At 43.6% G+C, this 20,900-nt stretch overlaps 1 protein-coding gene and 1 long non-coding RNA gene across 2 annotated transcripts; both read left to right on the forward strand.

Moving 5' to 3' along the window:
- Window positions 1–6,208: 6,208 nt before the first annotated feature.
- Window positions 6,209–9,410, forward strand: TCF21 (transcription factor 21). Its single transcript, XM_025422320.3, has 2 exons — window positions 6,209–7,067; window positions 8,835–9,410. Exons 1-2 carry the CDS (start codon window positions 6,618–6,620, stop codon window positions 8,922–8,924), a joined length of 540 nt encoding a protein of 179 aa, XP_025278105.1. The 5' UTR covers window positions 6,209–6,617; the 3' UTR covers window positions 8,925–9,410.
- A 1,558-nt stretch (window positions 9,411–10,968) lies between these two features.
- Window positions 10,969–13,023, forward strand: LOC118352669 (uncharacterized). The gene is made up of 2 exons (XR_004810177.2): window positions 10,969–11,603; window positions 12,483–13,023. It is a non-coding gene; the product is annotated as an uncharacterized LOC118352669 (long non-coding RNA).
- Window positions 13,024–20,900: the final 7,877 nt, after the last annotated feature.

The raw sequence follows: 20,900 nt of genomic DNA on the forward strand, positions 1-20,900 counted from the left end.
AGACTCAGATTGTGTTTAAATCTTGGTTTGCCATTTACTCACTATGGTAACCAGCCTCCAGGGATAACAACAACCCTTCCTGCTCCAGCCAATGAAACATACTTCCTAATATTCATATTCTTGTATAGGTACCTCCCCTTGGCACTGAGCAGGCCCCATGACTTGATTTTGACCAACAGAATGAGGCAGAAATGATGCTGACTCCTCCCAAGTTGGACATAAGAACAGTTTCAGCTTCCATCTGGGTCTTGTAGAACATTCACTCAGAAGGCCAGTTACCAGGGAAAAAGCTCAGCCACATAAGATTGCCAGGCTGAGGAAGACCTGTGGAGAGGCTATAGAGAGAGAGTGGCCCAGCGAGGCCCTAGCTCTTCTAGCTGTCCACACTGAGACCGTGGCATGTGGATAAAGAAGTCATCTTTGATGTTCAGTCTAATCAACACTTCAGATGACTCCAGCTCCAGATGTCTTCTGGCTGAGACAACATGAGACACCCCAAGTAAGAACCACCCAGTCGAATCTGGTCAACCCACAGAAATAAGAGAAATATCCTAAATCACTAGTCTGGGTTATTATACAGCAATAGACAACTGGAATAGCAACTTTTTAAGTGAAACACATTTCTTAATTTCTCTGAGCGTCAGTTTTCTTATCTGTAAGGTTCCTGTCTCACAAAGTTGTTGTAAGAGTTAAACAGGTTAATCTGTAAAATGTTTACAACAGTGTCTGATTCATGGTAAACATTTGGTAAACGTTGGCTACTATTATTTATTACTAATAAGCAAAATGGGATTATGGGACAAAAATATTCCTAAGTGGATGCTCAGGGAAGTTCTTGATGGACAGTGACATTTGAGCTCAGACTTGATAAATAAGGAACCAACCATGCAGAGAGCCCAAAAGAAGCATCCAAACAGAAAGAATAAGTACAAAGGTCCTGGGATAAGCAATGATGCAGTGTCATTGAGGGACACAGACATGGCCAGTGCGGTTACTTTGGTAAGCAAAGTAGAGTCATGCCAGCCATGACAAGGAATTTGGACTTTATATCAAACCCAATGGGAAGATTTAAGGGATTTTAAGCAGGAGAATAACTTGGACCACTCTGTTGGAAATGCATTTTAGAAGGGCATGAATGGGTGGGGGGAGGTCCTCTAGGAGACTTTTATAGTCATCTGAGTAAGAGATTTTAATGACTTGAACCAGAGTTTAGCAGAGAAGATGGAGAAAAGAGAGCAAATTTAATATGCTCATTGAATAAGTGGCCCTTGGCCTGCCTATTGGACCCTCACAGTAGAGATGAGATTTTAACAAGGTTATTCTGGAATTTACATTACTAAAACAGCTTTAGATGGGGTTCTAAGCATTATACCCAGGAATGGCTCAAATATATCTCATTCTACATAATTCAAGATTCAGTTATTACAGGAGATAACAGAATATAAGTTTTCTCACACATATCATTGTTATTTGAATAGGGAAAACAATTCAAAGCACTCTGGCTTTGTGGAAGGAGCATTACAAGGCAAATCAGGACACAAGTTCAAGTGACAACACTGCCGTAGATGACTTACGTGAACCTACAGAATATTCTTGGCCATTTAAGCCTTCCTTGGCCTCAGCCCTTCCAATCTGACAATCTATTCCTTTAGGGCTCTATTTAAAAATAGTATATCACCTGGAAATATTTCATGTTCCCAAAGTCAGGAGTCACAGTCTCAGGACTTTGTTGCTGCTCCTGCGATCTTAAACTCCATGACTCTTCTCTCCTCAAGCCTAAAAGCACCTGATACAAAGATATAATCACAAGGAGATAATCACCATAAATAGGCTTAGATTCTAGAGCACATCTTCTCCTAACTTGGCAGGAAGGAGGTTGACAGCAAGTTGGCCCATCTCTGTTTTATAGCCATCAATAAATGTGTTTAACATATATGTGCTTTACAGGTATCTTTCATGTAATCTACAAGATTTCTTCTTTTTTGGAGAATTTGGGAGGATTTGCTCTCAGGTTTTATATTAGATACAGATAAGTCCTCTTCAAGTAAGTTTTTCTAAAACTTCATTGTTAAGGGTGGAAAGCCTCTGGCACACATCTCTATTAAGATTTTCATTCCATATAGCAGCTCTTTCCTTAATAGTGACAACAGAAAGGAGAAATTCTACATAAGATAGGAGACTAGAAGCAGAAATCCTCACCTAGTACCTGACTAGACAGTTGTTCAGGGTTTCCTCCCTTTTTTTTCCTGATATCAAGTAGGTCTGATACAATTATTCTAGTATTAGGAGGACAAGAAATTGAGTTTGTAAAGTTTTACCTCTCACTATCTGCCTAAGTTTCCTTCAAACCACTTACCTCTTAAGGTAAACTCTGTCCTTCATGCGCATGAGGTTGGCTGCTTTCAAAGTCACATTATGGGGCATGTAGGATGCAAGGTTGCTTCTTAGATCTAAAAGCCACGATGAGATTGGGTTTTCTTTGGATTTTACTGTTTTTTTGTTGTTGCCAGCTTTAAATCTTAGTGCTGTGGGTTTGGAGCTACAATTCATTTCCAATTGAATAAAATGTGGAAAGGGTGGAGTGGGTAGTGAATATGAAGAGGACTTCATATTGCTAATCATAATTGTTGCCAGGTAAAAATAATAGCAACACCCTGCATCACTACATTGACCTCCTTAGATAGTCACCAATCTCACTCACTAGTGCTTTACTCATTTTAGCTGATATGACAGGCCAACACCATTAAATTTGGAACACAGAAGGGGAGATAATGCTCATTTTATAAATTAAGTTAAAAGTGTAAAAAAAAAAAAAAAGGTGGGGGACACCTGGGTGGTTTAGGCAGTTAAGGGTCTCACTTGATTTCTGCTCAGGTCATGATGTCAAGTTTGTCAGCTGGAGCCTTGCAACAGGCTCTGCACTGGGCACGGAGCTACCTTTAGATTCTCTCCTGTCCCGCACCACACCCCCTACCCTCTCTTTAAAAAAAAGAAATGCAAAAAAATAAAAATAAAAATAGAATCAGATTTCAATAGGCTTATGAGGAGATGGAAAACAATCAATTAGCAGCAAAGGGTACAGTAATCATTTTGTTGAATGGAAAAAGAGGCACTGATTTGCATGGAAAGTCCAGACATTGTTGAAGTGGTGGTTACCATCAAATAAAGAGAATAACACATCTGGAGGTGTTCATTAGAAGTGAAGGGGAAAAAAGATAATTGGCAATTTTGCTAATTTGCCGGCCTGTGGGTTTCCTAGCCAAATAATGGGGAAATAATGGGGCCAAATAATGGGGAAATTCTGAGAAAAGAATTAAAATTTTAATTTGAAGACATAATTCCCTCCCCCTTCTTCTGGGAAACAGAATGTGATGGCATATGAAATCAGTTCGAAAGAAGCCTGTGATGTTTTCCTTCTCATAAAAAAAGGAAGCAAATTATTTCATCCAAGCACAACTGAATCAAATTTGAACTTCCTGAAAATTTATCAGTTGATAAACCAGGATTTAAGTTCAAGGACACATTCCACACCTAATCTTCATTTTACAACCTTTGGAGATAGATTTTCCTTAGCACTGAAATCTTTCAAAGATAGTCTTTCTTGCAAAACAAATCGTTAGAAGTGTGCAGCAAATTGGCCAGATGTCTCTGGGGCATAAACTCTCTCTTAAAAATAGGGCAAGAACTTTTTAGTAATGACCTCATGCTTCCAAATCATGCATTTTCTAGGTGGTATTTTGAAACAGGAATGTTTAAAGTATTTCTCCTGTTATCGAAAGAGTTAATTCAGCTTCCCAAAAGTGTTTCGCTTCTCACAGAATATAGTTTATATTTGGGGAGAATTTGGCACAGCTTAAGTTACAGCCTAACTGATTTTCTCAGTAGAATCCAACAATAAGGCATTTCTCCTACCATTTGTCCCTTAGCATTTATTAGTAGGGATACACACAAAATGTCACGGGTTAGGGGAAGCATTACTCATATTAATCTACTTTCTTCAAGACTTCACATCAAGATACCTAAATAACAGCCCAAACTGGTAAGCATCCCTTGGAGAGTGTTCACAAATCTCCAAGTTCATTATCAACCCAGTAGCCTTTTCCAGTCTAAATATATCACCGCAATATAAGTGGACTTAATTTTCACTTATCTAAAAAAAAAAAAATCCAATAATAATTGCAAGGTACATAAACCAATTTGTGGCATGAAGCTGGTTTTGCTTTCTTCCAGAAATTGCTCTTCCTATGTTTCAGACCTTGAAAAAAACAGACAGCAGAGATCTGTTCGGCAATAATTATTTCTATGATTGTTGCTGTCCGGCAAAACAGCCTGAGCAACCTACCAACTGAGGTGTGACAGAAAACAAGACCCTCTCCCTCCTCCCACAAAAAAAAAAAAAAAAGGTGCCCGAGAAGCAAATCTGTGTGGTAAGGCCATAGTTCTGATTCTTAATTATTATCCCACTCCAGAACCCAAATAAATAAATAAATAAATTGTGGCTATTTTGCAAATACCTCAGTATCTACACAAACACACGTTTCACAAAGTGCTGGCCAATGCCTATTTTCACATAGCTCTTTTAGCCTCAAAATAACTTTCACGTCTTACTAAGACCAAGAAAAGGGAGGGACAAATCAAAGAAGCTAGTTTGGAAATCAGTAGGGAAATGTTTAACAGGCCTGCTGGGTGTTCGCTTAATGCTGTTTTAAATCTTAGATTAAATTATTATACTTCTTCTGCGTTGTAGGACCGGGTCAGTTGTGCATGAGGACAAAGGCAACTTCAACTTGATATTTCTGTCATCCCTGCTGTGGGAAGAGTCCTGTTCCTGGTTTATAACATCAATCACTCTCACAATAAATCTTAGTGGTGGATATGGTCATTTAAATCTCCACCTGCACAAACAACAGAAAATAAGAGGGCTCATAAATCTCTACACTGGTGATTAACAAATTTTGGATCCTGGGCAAAGATATTATGGGGAGGGGTTCTCACTAATTCATTAATAAAGACTGATTTGCTGACAATCTGTTTAGTTTACAGCATGGGGGAAAGCAAACAAGACCCTGCTAACAAAACAAAACGTTAGGGGTTAGTGAATTCCCAGCTGAGCCCAGGATTAGAGATATGATATCTTAATGTAGGAGAGGGGTACAGACCGCGAGCCAAAAGCTCAGAAGCTGTCCTTATACTTTGCTCCAGCCCCTGGTCTCAGATGCCTAATTGCAAGGAAAGAAAACCTGAAGAAGAATTCCTAAGAGAGATTCATGCATTCCGTCTTTCCAATTTTATTTCATCGATTTTACGCAATCTCTTGCTTTCTGGTTCCCTTCGCTTTTCACTTACTCTCCAGATTTTTCTTATTCTTCAGGAAAGATGGTCCAGGCTGGGGTTAGAGACTGGGAGGTTGGGGGGGGGGGAAGGCTTTCCTGAAGGGACAACACTGCTTACTGTTCTGTGATACCAGATGCACATGGGGGAACCCAGGTAGCAAAGAGGCAGTAAGGAGGAGGCAAAGGCATTGGGAGGGAGAAAACAAGAAGTCTCAGGGAAGGTAACATCTGGCTGAGAGCAGCTAAGAGTTTTAAGACATTATTAAATGCATTTCTAGAAAGACATTTTGGGGAAAGTTTTAATTTTATGAAGAAAAGATGATCAATTAATAAAATATTTTCCGCACACATATTATTCACTCCCCCCATTCTACTCAACTGTATTGTACGTGGGTGTGTGATGGTCAAGTATGTTTGTGTACACACAGGCAGTGCCTTCATATTTTTTTAAAGCGGCCAGATGCAGATGGATGTTTAGGTACTTTCTCTGCATCACCCTAAAGATTCAGTGAAGCGCTTGTTTTGTTAATTTACCCCGCTTAAGGCAGGACGATATCTAGGTAAATCCACAGAGTCTTAGGGGTATTGGTAGGAGGGAGCTGACCCCTGTCTGGGTTTTATTTGGTGTTTTAATTTCGGGAAGAGGGGACAGGGGGATGTTTGTGAGATCTGTGGTCGGTAGGCCCACAAAGAGCAAAAGGATCCGGTCATTTCTCTGAAGCCCTAAAAAACCAGCAGCTATGACCTCTTAAGAGGAAAAGGGGCCTTAGGAGATGGCCCTGGAGAGGGGCTGTGGGTGGGGCGCGCTCTTCCTTGGCTAAAGTGGAAGAAGCAACTGGTGCTCGGAGTTGCAGTTGAGTTGATTTACATTACAAGTTGGAAATCGGGGTCTGTGCGTAAGAGTTTCCCTCCGGTTGTGAAAGGGGTCTCAGAGTCCGCTGGGGCCTAGCAGGCCCCTCCCCTGGGCTACAAGGGTCCGCCTCTCTATTCCCCAGATAAATTCCTAGTGTCCACCAAATTCCTCAGCGCTCTCTCACACTCCTCTGCGGCCGCGACTCCGGAGGTGGGGAAACAGAGCCGAGTTCCTCCCCGAAGAAGCCCTCTCGGTTCCTTCTCACAACCTCGCGAAGGGGAAAGGGCTGTGAGGCTCAACCAGACCCCCGCTCCAGTCCCCAACCGGCGGTGGCCGCTCCGCACCCCAGTCCCGGGGGCCCGCTGGCCAGGGGCTCGCTGGCGCGCGCGCTCTCCCTTTCGCCTCTCTCTCCCTCATTCTCGCCCCCAAACATGTCCACTGGCTCCCTCAGCGATGTGGAGGATCTTCAAGAGGTGGAGATGCTGGACTGTGACGGGCTGAAAATGGACTCGAGCAAAGAGTTTGTGACTTCCAACGAGAGCACCGAGGAGAGCTCCAACTGCGAGGCGGGGTCACCCCAGAAGGGCCGCGGAGGCCTGGGCAAGAGGAGGAAAGCGCCCACCAAGAAGAGCCCCTTGAGCGGCGTCAGCCAGGAGGGGAAGCAGGTCCAGCGCAACGCGGCCAACGCGCGCGAGCGGGCCCGGATGCGGGTGCTGAGCAAGGCCTTCTCCAGGCTCAAGACCACCCTGCCCTGGGTGCCCCCGGACACCAAGCTCTCCAAGCTGGACACGCTCCGGCTGGCGTCCAGCTACATCGCGCACTTGAGGCAGATCCTGGCTAACGACAAGTACGAGAACGGTTACATTCACCCGGTCAACCTGGTAAGGCCGTCCGAGCGCCCCCGCCCCGCGCCCGCGCCCGCGCCCGCGCCCGCGCCCGCAGCCGCGGCAGCCCGTGGGAGCGCGCGCCCCTGGGCCACCGCCGCCCCGCGCGCCCCCGGGGACCCCGGCGGGAGAGCCCGCGCTCCCTGCGCCGCAGGCCGCCGAGCGCCCATGATTTATGCCGGCGTTGGACGTGGCAGCCCCATTAAGAGCTTGCAAGTGCGCGGAGCTGGCAAACAGGAGGGGTCCGTCAGGCAAACTGCTGAGCGCCCAGAGGGCATTTTATTAATCCCGTTCTTCTTTTAGCTGAAGGAGAATTCCATTCCCCCCCTCCCGTTTTTGGACATAAAAACACCCAACTCTGTTTCTTTCCCGGGCATATTTAGCACCATTAGATATAGACAGATTCACGCCCCCATAATTGTCATGTAAGTCCCCAGCTACTTGAATATTCTGCGCTGCTCTTATGGGTCGGTTGACATTTTTAAATCCCAGAAGTTCTAGCAAATATCAGCAAAAATCGGTAAATTCTCCCAAATATTAATGTGATAAGTGATATTAAAATATAATTTAAGGTCACCCTCATCGAAGATTTAAAAATGTGTTACGTTTTATCTTAAAATGTAATGCCCATTCAGCCTGTCTTTCAAATTTTGTTTTAAAAAGTAATTCTCATTGAGGCTAATTTTCTCTCAAATGTATTTTGCTATGTAAGAAGTACAGTTCACTTCCTTTTTTATTTGATTTAATTTTAAGAATTCCAGACTCTAGAGAAAAACAACAACCACGACTTACTAGCACCTTTGTTTATATATGATAAGAATGAGAGATTTTCCTCTTAAAAGTCGTCTTATCGGCCAGCACTGGTAGGAGAGGTTTGAAGCTTTGAATTGTCTTCTCACTCAAACTGGTTTCAGGAATTGGGGGGAGGGGATGCAAAGCCACGTTTTGCCCTAGTAAATATTTTTCCCTCTTAAGTTAAAAGTCTCTCCTTTTTCGAAAAAATGAGCAAATGGTTTATTAAAATCTGGAACTAAAATGAAAGCAATTACTTCATTTACAGTTGCTGCTGCGTTCATCTTCGAATCAAGAAATTTAAGACAGCTTTATTATAAAACACCTCGGAGAAGGGAAGAGAAAAGGCGATGTTCGCTCAGCCCAGTAGGAAGATGATCTTAAAATATGCGTGTATATTCTTTTATTAGCATTATCCCCCCCCACCCCCTTAAGAGCCAGCGATTAAAATTTAGAAACTGTGGTCAAAGCCCGTGTTTGTCAGGGAGGAAATGAAAGTTGGCAGGAGAAAAATAGACGGGGATGAAAGCGAGAGGGCCGGGAAATCTAGCCAGGGCCTCAGAAGAGGGCCCCGAAAGTCGCTTCGCCTCCAACCGGGTGTCCACCCCGCACGAGGTCCTTCTTGGCTTCCCTGCTTCGGCTCAGCTGCCTCCGCGTGATGCCACGGCCGCGGGCACTGTGAGCTTTCCAGGGGCCTCCTCTCTTGGGTTTCTCTTACAACGTAGGATGAACCCCTTTGCTCCGCCACCCGGAGCAAAGCACCAACCGTGCTTTTTCTTTATTCATCCACGGGGCGCCCTAGAACACCCAGCAAATTGCAGAGATAGATAGTGGGTCTCTCCAACTCGCTGCCTGGCCGCCCCCCACCCCACCCCCGCCCGCCCTCTCCTCTGGTCTCAGGCTCGGAGCCCACCACCACCCTGCCTCCAAGGCCACTTACCACTTACGCCTCCACCCTCTTCTCTCCTGCAGACGTGGCCCTTTATGGTGGCCGGGAAACCCGAGAGTGACCTGAAAGAAGTGGTGACCGCGAGCCGCTTATGTGGAACCACAGCGTCCTGACCTTGGAGGTGCGAGTCTGGGAAAGGCGCGCTCCCGGGGGGGAGCGGGCCCCGCCCGGGAAGGCGACCCCTGCCCTCCCTTGCTCTCTGTCTCTGCTTCCCCCTCGCAACGTTCCTCTCCCTGCCCCCCTCTCCCCCATCCCCCCGCGAGAACACTTTACAGCGACGAGGAGATTCGTTTCCAAACCTGAGGAGATCAATTGTACTTACAAAGATTCCCATCTATTTAACTTTATTAACTTCTGCGGTGAATGACTCTGCGAGCCTTGCTGGTCCAAGTGCAATATGTAATTATAAATATATAAATAGATAATAAGAGCCTATCAATGTGTATCTTTTGTACCATATGTTGTAAAATGTAGTTCATAGAATAACTGACTTTGATAGTCACATTTATAAAGTAATTCACTTAAAGATATATTTTTTTCAAACAAGTTTTGCTACTTTCGAAAATAAATCTTTCTTTATATTGCTAAAAGCCCTGAAATTGGTGTGCTTTTTAATATATATATATATTAAATATATATATACAGAATAGAAAAGCAGGAGAGTATGGGGAAGCTTGATAATAAAAGTGATTCTTTTGAACCTCAATCCAAACTTCTAGAGATGAAAAAGATTAAACACAATTTCCCCTGTGAAGGTGCGGATCACATTTTGCACTGAAACTTCAAATAGAAACTCTGGTCTCAGGTTTACAGGTTACTTTGGAGACAATTAGAAATAATATAACTGTGAACTCAAAAAAAGGGCAGGATTGCGGTTACTAACAGTTACACGATTCAAGGGAAAAACACACCAGAAAAGGAAAATTCGATTTTCGTGTATTCCGAGGTTGAACTGATGACCTGAGCAGGCAGGTAAATTCCACGTTTCTTTTTTTTTTTTTTTTTAAGCTTTCTAGGCACAGAGATGGACCCAAACAACCCATAGTGCCAAACTGCGAAGAAATAATGGGAGCTATGAAAGGTGTAAATTCCATAACCTCTAGGAGTGCTGCAACATACATTAGATATTTCTTCCTAGTACTTAGTGAATGACTAACACCGCTCACGCCTGCCTAGCGATTACAGTTAGCCAGCGCCTTCAGCTCCCCGCCACGACTTCCGGCGGGCTGGGTTTTAATTTAAACATCTTCCGTGCCGTGGAACAGCTCGGTGGAGAAGATTAAGTTGAGATAAACAGAGAGGCGAGGCCGGGGAGCCTGGAACCGGGTTCACTCGCTGCCCCAGCGCAGCCCGCAGCGGCCGATGCGCCAGATGCCACCGCGGCTGTTTAATGTTCGGGGTTATGACCGGAGTGTTTACAAGACGTCTTCGGTTATTTATACTGTTATTCCTCGCAGAAGGCCCTCAAACTTCCGCTTCATTTGCTCTTTCTTTTCTTTTCTTTTCTTTTTTTCCCCCCCTCTTTTTCTCGGCTCAGTTTGGTACCTGGAGTAATAGCTCCACGTTCCACCTCTCGCCATCTCTAGCATCTCCAACCAACCCCAAGTCTGCTTAGGGGGTGGAACCCTGGGCCCGGCCTTCTAGGAAGGAGCCGGCGACCCTGGCCCCGACAGGTGAACGCTGTGCCGGGCTGATTCTCTGCCAGTGAAGGCTCCCACGTTACCAAGTGCAATTCTCCATTCTCTGAGGGTTGGTAATGTCGCTGACTCCTAATCTGCCCGCCTGTGGTTTGGACGTCAGAGGACGTCTCCTCTGGCTTTTGGGCCATTCCCCCAACCCCCACTTGACCTTTAGGGGCCCATTTCAAGCTCTGACCACCTCCACCTTCCCCCAAATTCCCGTGTTCGGTCGCTTCAACCGCAGGGCTAGTGCCCCCCACCCCCTCCTGCTCCACAATTCAGAATCTAAGTCAGAGATGAGTCCCAGAGTGATTCAGTTGTTTGCATTTCCCGTTTGGCAAAATTTCCAAGCTCCCCTTCACGTTCCTATAAACCAAATGTTCAAAATTCTGAGCACTGAACTCAGGTGGCCCCCAGAGAAGAAATTTCTGCCTGCTCATCCTGTAAACCCCAAACTGCAAACGGATTTTTTTTTTTAAGTCTTATGCCTCCTTCCTATAATTTGAAGCCTTTGCTTTCAGCATGAGCCCTGAGCCTATAAAATGGGGAACATGTGAGTTAAACCCTAGCTCTGCCTCTAGCTTTTCCCTGAAAGAGCCTGGATCCTCAGTTTTCTCATCTCTGAAAATGGGGATAAGCATTAAAATAATCATATTATTAATTATCATACATTAATTAATGAATTAATCATGCATTCATTCATATCATAGTCATACACTCTTGCCACACAAAACCGTAGTGGGATGCAAATGAGATTGTATTTATGTAATTACTTTATAAAAGAAAAGATCTGTGCAAATATCAGTTACTTTTACTAAATAGCCAGAGATGAGCTGCCAGTGCTTGACAGGATCTGAAAGTGTCTCAGGCAGGAAGCTCGAAGGGTGTAAGGGTGTGTGTTCATAATGAACAGGTGATGGTCTTTCTTTTTTTCTTTTTTTCTTTTTAAGATTTTATTTGAGAGAGAGCATGAGGAGGGGGGAGAGGGAGAAGAGAAGCAGGCTCCTCCTCATTGAGCAGGGAGCCCCATGTGAGACTCATTCCAGGACCCTGGGAACATGACCTGAGCCAAAGGCAGACTTTTAACCCACTGAGCCACCAAGGAGCCTCCAGGTGATGGTCTTTCTATTGCCTGAACAAGACACCTTTCTTTGACGCAACGCTGAAGGTTACAAACTCTTTCTCTCTCTCTCTCTCTCTCTCTCTCTGTCTCTCTCTCTCTCCCTCATGCCTTTACCTCTCCACAGTGTTCTACAAATTTGTCTAGAGCTTTCTACCAATGGGACTATTTCTCAAAAATCTAGAACCCAGAATTCAGACCTGAGATCAGCAACCAGAAGGACTACACTGGGGTCTTACTATCAGGAAGGCCTGCCAATACCACCAGGCAGGGGTGTACTTGGGATCCCATGGTTGTTCTTTGAAAGGAGCAGGCAACACTTTGGGAGTGACTGGTTATGGCTTCCACTAGCCCCAGGGATGTGGCAATGCAACGGCCCCAAACATCTCATACACATATCCACAGTCTAAACACTTCTGAATAGGCCCTTCTCCTAGGCCAGTCAGATCCCTAGCACTCCCATACTTACCACACCCTACTTCCCAGTGTCTGTTGTTCTGGGAAAGCCATCCTACCTTTGTCCAGTCCAGGTTCCTGGTATACCTTGATTTGAAAAGGAGGAAAGCGGCAGCTGGAGAAAGAATGGGGACTTCCTTTGCTGCTTGTCAGATGGGGTGAGGGGTAGCTAGTGTCCTGTCTGTGGCCTCTTAATTATGAAAACTATCTTAGAAGGTGCTTTCAGAAAGAACCAGGGGAACAACCAAAACAGATTATAGAAGCTTGGAAGATAAACGTGTCTGCAAATCCTCAGGAGGAGTAGACAGATATTAAAACCGGACTGTAGCGGGGAAGTCCCACTTCTCTCTCTCTCTCTCTCTCTCATTCTGATTGCTTGTGTGACTTCTTACAAGCAATTCATTGTGCTTCTACAGGTTTTTCTACTGTCAAATCGGAGACTTCTTTCTTAAAAAAAAAAAAAAAAGAAGAAGTGGTAAACAAGATCTGGTACCTCTGGTTACATTTGGTGATCAGTGGGAAATACTGCCTGAGGAGACTGGTAAGCCAGTGGTTCTTCCGTGTGTGCCATCCAGAATTACCTAGATGGCTGGTGGGAGTCCACTGTCAGGCTTCATCCTCCACCCCACTTCCAGATTCAAGTGATCTGGGGCTGGCCTCCAGAGTTTCTAACAATTTCCCAAGGGAAGTTGATGCTGCCGGTCCAGGAACCACACTTTGAGAATCACTGTTTGGGGATCTGTCTCAGAGAAGCAAAAGAAGTGAATACAGAGGGAAAGAAAATATTTGGGAAATTTTTTCTTAAGAGGCTGCACTTTCTGGGCTCCGGTTTCATTTACCTTTCTATTCACTCCACGATGGCAGGCAGTGTGTATTCCTAATGCTTAAATGCCAGTCAGGAAATCAAACCACTCGTCCTTAGAAAATAAAAGGTTTGTGTGGCCTTAGTGCAACGAAGTCTGCGCTCATCTTGCGTCCTTGAGACGTATTTCAGTCGTCAGACGACGAGTTATAGACCAGATGGATTAGGGCCCTGCTGCTGTAGGCTCCCTTGTGAACCCTAAGGGGGGAAAAAAACTGGGCTCCCGGACTCACGCCCCCTGCCACCCTCCACTTGCGCAGAGGGTCCCAGCAAAGATTACCCCTTCACCCCAGTAGGAGAAGGTGGGTTGGCTCTGAGTGGGGACCCTGTGCGTCGGGTTGGGGTGCAGGGGCGTCGAGGGTGGTGGTGAGCGCAGGGTGACCGCGGGGTGCGGCTGGCGGACCGGCAGGAACCGGGGCCCGGAGGCGGAGGACCGGACGGCGGGTTGGCGGGTTTTCGGGTTTTCGTTGGCGGCCTTTCTACTCCCCGAGTTGATGGCCGCAGGCGGGAGGAGAAGGAAGGAGGCTGGGAGCTGCGAGCCCCCGCCTCGACCACCTCTGGAGTCGCGGCCTTCTCCGGGCACCGCCCCCCACGCTGCCCCGCCCAAGTGCGAGCCACCCGGGGAGGGTCCCAGGGCTACGAGCCGGCACGGCCACGAGGGGAGGCCCACGCAGCGGGCTTGCAGAACTTCCTTTCCTACCCTCGCATCCTTCCCTCCAAATGGTGGCCGAGCCCCGGGAAGCTTGCGTGCTGCCTCGTTGAATGTGCCCTTGCTCTTCGGATCTGGGCGGGCTCCACAGGTGCACCCTCCGGCCGGTGCACGGAAAGAGGACCCGCCCCGGGGACCGGGCTTTAAATCCCCTCCCTGGGCAGAGGGAGGAGAAAGAGGTGGAAAGCGCGGAGGGAACCGGCGTTTAGAACTTCGTGGGGACCAGGCTTCTCAAGGCGACTGCACCATCCCTGTCCCCAGAACCCAGCGTCGTGCCCCGTGCCCCGTGCCCCGTGCCCGCCGCCTCCATGAATGTTGAAATCTAGAATGAATTGGAATCATTGGCGCTCGGAAGCCGTGGCGAGGGAAGCTCGGGCAAAGAAATGGACAGTGGGGCTGTTGCTGTGCTTAAATTGAAACTGGACTCTTAGGTTGAGGTCTCGGTGCGTATTTGAAAAAAGCACAAATGGGACTAGGGGGCATCATCTGGGGGTGGGATGTGTCAACTGCCCTCCCCCTGATACTCAGATGAAATCGGTTTTTCCCTTTCCAGTAGAAGATGACATTATTAGTTATGAATTTATACCGTCGTTAGGTCAGAATCATTAGCTGAAAAGGTGTTTTGAATAGTAGAAATAATAAAAGACACTTTATAAGAATAAAATGTTCACAGCACCTTAAAATTTAAAATTATTTCAGTTGGAGATAAGGAAATACTTTGTTGCCTTTTACAAATACGGTTAGATCTACATCTAGTGAATGATGTAATGGAAAGAGCTTTGGAATGCTTGAGCATTAGACCTTCATTCTTCCATCTGTAAAATGAGTATAATAATGACTCCTTTGGTAACATAATGTCTTGTACATGTTAGACACTAATTAATATTGGTTTTCTTCCTCTCTTCTCCCCTTCTTCTGGTCATTAAGTTATAAAAGTGCCTAAGAGAATGATATGCATTTACCCTAAATAGTTATCAAGCCAATGGCAAACAGTATTAAATTCTTGTGATAATCTAATCGCTTCAAGCTATATCAAATGTAATTAAAACAAGTTATATTCAGGTCTCCTCTTTCTCCAGTGAGACCTATACCACCAATCTTGCTTGAAATTCTGTACTTTGGCATTTGTCACTTTATTAATAGCAGGTAATTCTTATTCTCTTTCACTTCCCTATTTATCTAATTGTGTCTATTTACTCTAATTCAGTGAGGGCAGGGGCAACAATGTCTGGCTGGTTCACCTTGGTTTCCTCAGCACCTGACACAGTGATAGACACATAGCAAGTGCTTGAAGAGGAGTGAATGAATGCAAAAAGCTTAATAATAAGCTTCTTAAGAGATGCCTCTGTGTACTTCAAAGTTCATGTTACGTTGCTATCACCACAGACTGATTCAAATATACTATCTAATCTTAATTTTAGAGTTTGATGATGAACACCTACTCTATAAAAAAATAAATCTACAATGAAAAAAATCATCATCAATTCCATCAAAGGGAAATTAACCTGAAACATTGTCCGCATCACATATGGATTTTTTTTTTTTTATGACTGAAGCCCAGGAAAGGGTGTCTATCAAGTATCATGTCTTTCAAAAAAAACTGTGGATCTCCCTTCAACATTCTTACCATCACTGGGGAGTAGTCACATCTGAACTGTTCTGCTTGTTTCATGGGGTCTTTCTTTAATGAATCATATTAGAATTCTTTTTTTTTTCTTCTGCACTTGATGTGAATACCACCACCTTCTGCTGCTCCCTAATCTCTTACTTTCTAGTGACTGTCACCCACTCAATAGCTCCTCCCTTCACCATTTTTTTTTTTTCCTAACAAGCTTTCTTTTTCTCCCCACCAAGGACTAAAGAGAAATCCAAGTGATCTCTAAACCCATGAGAATTTTTCAACCCAGCAGGGGTCATTTGGTTATGAGGAACAAAAAATCACTCCAAACTGGCTCAAATAAAAAGGGGAATGAGGCATTGTTAAGAAAGTCCAAGGAATCTGGCTGACATCTCCAGGGAGAAAATAAACAGTAGGGAAAGTCTACGGGGAAACTGAAGTCTGAAGTGAAACGCCCTCTTTCTCTCTCGAACTTTAGCTATGCTTTTTGTGCCAGTCTTCTGCATCTTCTCCTCTAATTTTCTGTGCTGGCTTGCTTTCTACTTCTCCTGAACTTTTTCTTTCATATGTAGTTGATTTGTTTGGTTTCTGACTACAGCCCAATATTATGTGTATGTTCAGGTACAGACTTCCACTCTCCAAAATTTCAATCTCAGCATGTCTTAATTTGAATTCTCAAGACAGGGCCACTATGGACTTGTTAGAAGCTCTGATTAAATTCTCCAGGTCAAATGTATGCTTCTCGCCCCATCAGCTATGGTTGACTGGGGATGGATGGATAGGTTCACTGCTGGCTAAAGCAGATTTTTTTGAGAGGGAGGCTCTAGGTGAGACAAGAATCTCAAATCTGTTTGCTACAAGTGTAATCTAATGCATGAGGGCTGGGATGTCTGCCTATGGACCACCTGTTTTTATTCTGCTATGCCAGCAGTGAGCAACATGTGATGGGGAAGAGGTCATGTTCACAGGTCTTATTGTGTCCATGTTGTGAAAAAGAGTGGGGATAAGAAAAGATATATTCACATAACCCAAGTGATCTATTTTATGGAATCAAAAAAATGTATTGAAAAAAATCACCATTTCTTTAGCTAATAAAATGCTATAATTGCATATATTTAGAAATATGCTAATTAGCATAGATTCAGCTTTCTTAATATTTTTTATCTATTTGCATTACACAGACCACATCTATATGCACTATCACACTTTATCTTTAAAACAACCCTAACCATGAGATATCACATCCTCACTTTTCATGTACAGCAACTGTAACTCAGAAAGAGGAAGTAAATTACCAGAAGTTATATAGTGGATAAGTGGTAGAAAGCTGAGCATAGAATTATTGAATTTAAACTGAAATGGGTTTCTGCTTTGAACATAGGAGAGTCTATAAGATAAAAGAAATTAAGGATGGTTATAACCCTAAAAAAGAAATATCTCTTTTTTTTAAATTTTTTTTATTTATTCGTGATAGGCACACAGTGAGAGAGAGAGAGAGGCAGAGACACAGGCAGAGGGAGAAGCAGGCTCCATGCACCGGGAGCCTGACGTGGGATTCGATCCCGGATCTCCAGGATCGCGCCCTGGGCCAAAGGCAGGCGCCAAACCGCTGCGCCACCCAGGGATCCCAAAAAAGAAATATCTCTAATAAAATCATGACATGATGCTTTATCCAATTCAAGTTTTATTTTATACTATTTAAAGATCTCTTTTAGACTTCTTAGTAAGTATATTTTTATTATGTCACCATTAAGGATACAAAGAAAAGAAATTATAAGTAAAATAAGTTCATTAAAATATTCCAAAAAATATTATTTACATTCAGAGTCTGATTCATTCCAAAATACTTATTCATTCTGTCATTAAAATCTGGTGATTTTCTACCCATGATGTATTAGTTTTTATCATATAATAAACCATGCCAGAACCCAATGAATTAAAATAACAAACATTCATTATCTTTCAGAATCTGCAAGTCACTTGGACAGTTCTGCTGGCCTGGGCCCTGGTGTGATCATAGAATGCACTCATTTATCTGTGGCTGGATGGCAATTTATCTGTGAGCTAGCTGGTTAAGGATGGCCTCACTTACATGTCTAGTGGCTGGTTGGCCATTTTATTGACTAGAGTGGTGAGAGTGACTGAACCACATGTCTTTCATCACCCAGTAGGCCAGTTTGTACTTGCTCTTATGGTGACTGAGGAGGAAATGGAAACAAGGCCTCTGCGATCTAGATAGCATCACTTCACCTGTGTTCAATTGGCTAATGCTGGTCATAGGACATCCTGGATTCAAGGAATGGGGAATTAGATTCTATCTCTTGTTTGGGAGAAGCTGCAAAGTCACTGCGTAATGTGGATCAGCAAAAGGTGGAGATTAGGGACCATTTCTGTAATTAATCTATCATATTAAGAGTTTTCTAAAACTTCTTCATGTTCAGAGTCTAGCCCTTCTGAATCACTTCCCACTTTGAATTGCTAATATCTAGTGATTAACTACCCAATTGTGTTCTCTGGGCCATTATGAACATTCCTTAGAAGAGTTCTCTGTTGTCACTGAGATTTTCTTCCATGCCACTGATACCAGTTCTGCAAGTTTCAATGGTTTTCTAATTTTGTCAGAAGGAAGCATAAAGAAAATACCACCATTAATTAATCACACCAACCTTTCTTTTACTTATTTCTAGAAGTTTGGGTTTTTTTCTGACTCTAGTAGCATTGCTTGGTATGTGTAGTGGGCTGAATGGTGGTCCCAAGATCTCATATTCTAATTGCTGAAAATAGTAAATGTTACCTTATTTGGAAAAAGGATCTTTGCAGATGTATTAAGTTAAGGATATTGAGATTGAGAGATTATCCTTGATTATTTACGTGGGCCATAAATGCCATTACCAAAGTCTTTTTAAGAGAATGGGAAGGGAGATTTGTTACAGGGAAGAGGAAAAGGTGATGTGTAAACAGAGGTAGAGATCAGAGTGATGTAGCCACCAGAGGCTGGAAGAGGCAGCAAATGGATTCCCTTCTAGAATCTCCATCTCCAGAGGGAGCAGGGTCATACCTACTTTGATTTCAACCCAGTGAAACTGATGCTGAGCTTCTGGCCACCAACTAAGAAAGAATAAGTTACTGTTGTGCTAAGGCACTAAATTTGTCATCATTGGGGCATCTGGGTGGCTCAGTGGTTGAGCGTCTGCCTTTGGCTCAGGGTGTGATCCCATGGTACTGGGATCAAGTCCCACACTGGGCTCTCTGCAGGAAGCCTGCTTCTCCCTCTGCCTATGTCCCTGCCTCTCTCTGTCTCTCCTGAATAAGTAAATAAAATCTTTAGGGCAGCTCGGGTGGCTCAGCAGTATAGGGCTGCCTTCAGCCCAGGGCCTGATCCTGGAGACACGGGATTGAGTCCCATGTCGGGCTCCCTGCATGGAGCCTGCTTCTCCCTCTGCCTGTGTCTCTGCCTCTCTCTTGCTCTCTCTCTCTCTCTGTGTGTGTGTCTCTCATGAATAATTTTTTTAAATCTTTTTTTAAAAGTTTGTGGTCATTGTTACAGCAGCCACAGGAAAATAATACAGCATGTGATAGACAATCCCTTGCATGTAACTCAGTAACAAAAATGTAACCGGGTTTACTTCTTTTCTTAAGTTCTGTAAGGCACTTGGATGTTGCTTTGTAAGAAAATACAGAATGATGGCATTTCTCCAATGACAGATGCCTTTGTTCCTACACATTACTTTTCTATTTTCATGCTTTTTGGTGTATAAGAAAATATTTATATTTATTATTCATATAACAAAATAACATTTTTTTCTGATGCTGAATCAGAGTTTAAACATTTTAAAGCATTTTTAATGGTAATTGAATCCAGCATGGATAATACTAACAATATAGAAGATTCAAACACAGAGACAAATGTAGAGATGCATCCCAATTTTAGAAATGTAAAAATGTGAAAAATAATGTATCTTAGAATTAAGATATACAGTACCTCATTGCATTCCATGCAGTATCACTGACTTTCCAGCATCCTCTATTACACACTGGAAATAGAGAAGATGACACCTTCCTGATCTCCAGCTTGACTCTTCCTCTTCGGTAGTTACAGAACCTCTTCTCTTCAAGGACGTAGAAGAGCAAGGCAGTCTTGTATTCTCAAAAGCACCAACAGTGCTAGTTTCTGGAAGAGTAGGCTACTGGTATATGCTGGTTTCCACTGACATACTCTAACTACTAGGCTACAGGCAACTCAGCCTATCATTATGAAGCTGGCTCACCATGGCGTGCTTCCAGCTGCCTCTGCCCTACACTAACATTGATCTGCCAGTAGTGGGCAAATATCTGGGGAAATGATTTCAAAAGGTCCATTTCTGCAACCACAGTGGTTGTCCTAGAGGCCTTTATTTTCCTAAACGAAAATTGGATCTCAGGCCGCTTGGAATGGACTATATAAGATGGGCCACCATTGTACTACAGTGATATAGGAAGCCATACTCTTGGTTCAAAGCAAAAAAGGAAAAAAAAATCAGCATATGATAGGTGCATTAGCAGAAACTTATCTTCACTACTGGGAAATCAACATTAAAACTATGAATGATAGATCTTCAGAGTCAGCCATGCCCCAAAATTGCTGAGCTTAAATTAATTTTTCATTCCCCATCTGCCAAGTTTTCTGCACCATTTCAGGGACCTGCTCCTCAAACCATTTATAGATTTCCCAAATATTTTTGTCTTCAAATCTGTCTTTTGCTTTTTCTTCTCTTTTAAATCTTATAAATCAACTCACAAATTATGTGATATTAAATTCCACTGTCTTTCTCAATATTTTTTATCAGGTATTTCCTAACTTATCAGAATAAAGGTTCTAAAAACTGGTATTTTGAAAGCTTCATAAATAGGCCTGAACTTTGGCAACTCAGACACTAAGTTGCTCTGTCCCCAAAATAATCGTTTAATCTCTCTGTTCCTTGGCTTCTTTTTTAAAATATTTTATTTATTTATTCATAAGAGACACAGAGAGAGGCAGATACATAGGCAGAGGGAGAAGCAGGCTCTCTGAGGGGGAGCCCGATGCAGGACTCAATCCCAGGACCCCGGGATCACATCCTGAGCTGAAGGCAGATGCTCAGCCAGAGCCACCCAGGTGTCCCTATTCCTTGTTTTTTTCACCAGTGGTGAGATATCTAAAGTTCCTTCCAGCATGAAAGAAAGAAAGAAAGAAAGAAAGAAAGAAAGAAAGAAAGAAAGAAAGCCGCCACCATAACTCTACAGAAAAATTCTTATGACTTTGAACCAAACTGTTGATATTTTGCTAGTTAAAGATCCACCCAATCTCAACTGTATGTTATGGAAAATCCCAGAAATTGTTGATACATAACTAGTTTTGAAACCTCTTCTAGTCCTAACTATCAGAACCAAAAAGGGCATGAAATATCCTCTAAGAATCTCTCTCATTAGAAATGATTTCCTTTCCGACAAGTTACATACTATTTAGAGAACATTCAAAAACAAGTTATATATTCACATCTATTTAGCTACCATTTTGACCCTGGTTTGAGACTCATCTCCACTAACAGCTGGATAAGCAAAATGGAACCAAGAAGAGGAGGATGGCCCAAAGGTGGGGTACTCTCTGAGGATTTGCTAAACTTACA

The sequence above is a fragment of the Canis lupus genome, chromosome 1 (genome assembly GCF_003254725.2).
Source record: "Canis lupus dingo isolate Sandy chromosome 1, ASM325472v2, whole genome shotgun sequence".
Classification (NCBI taxonomy): domain Eukaryota; kingdom Metazoa; phylum Chordata; class Mammalia; order Carnivora; family Canidae; genus Canis; species Canis lupus.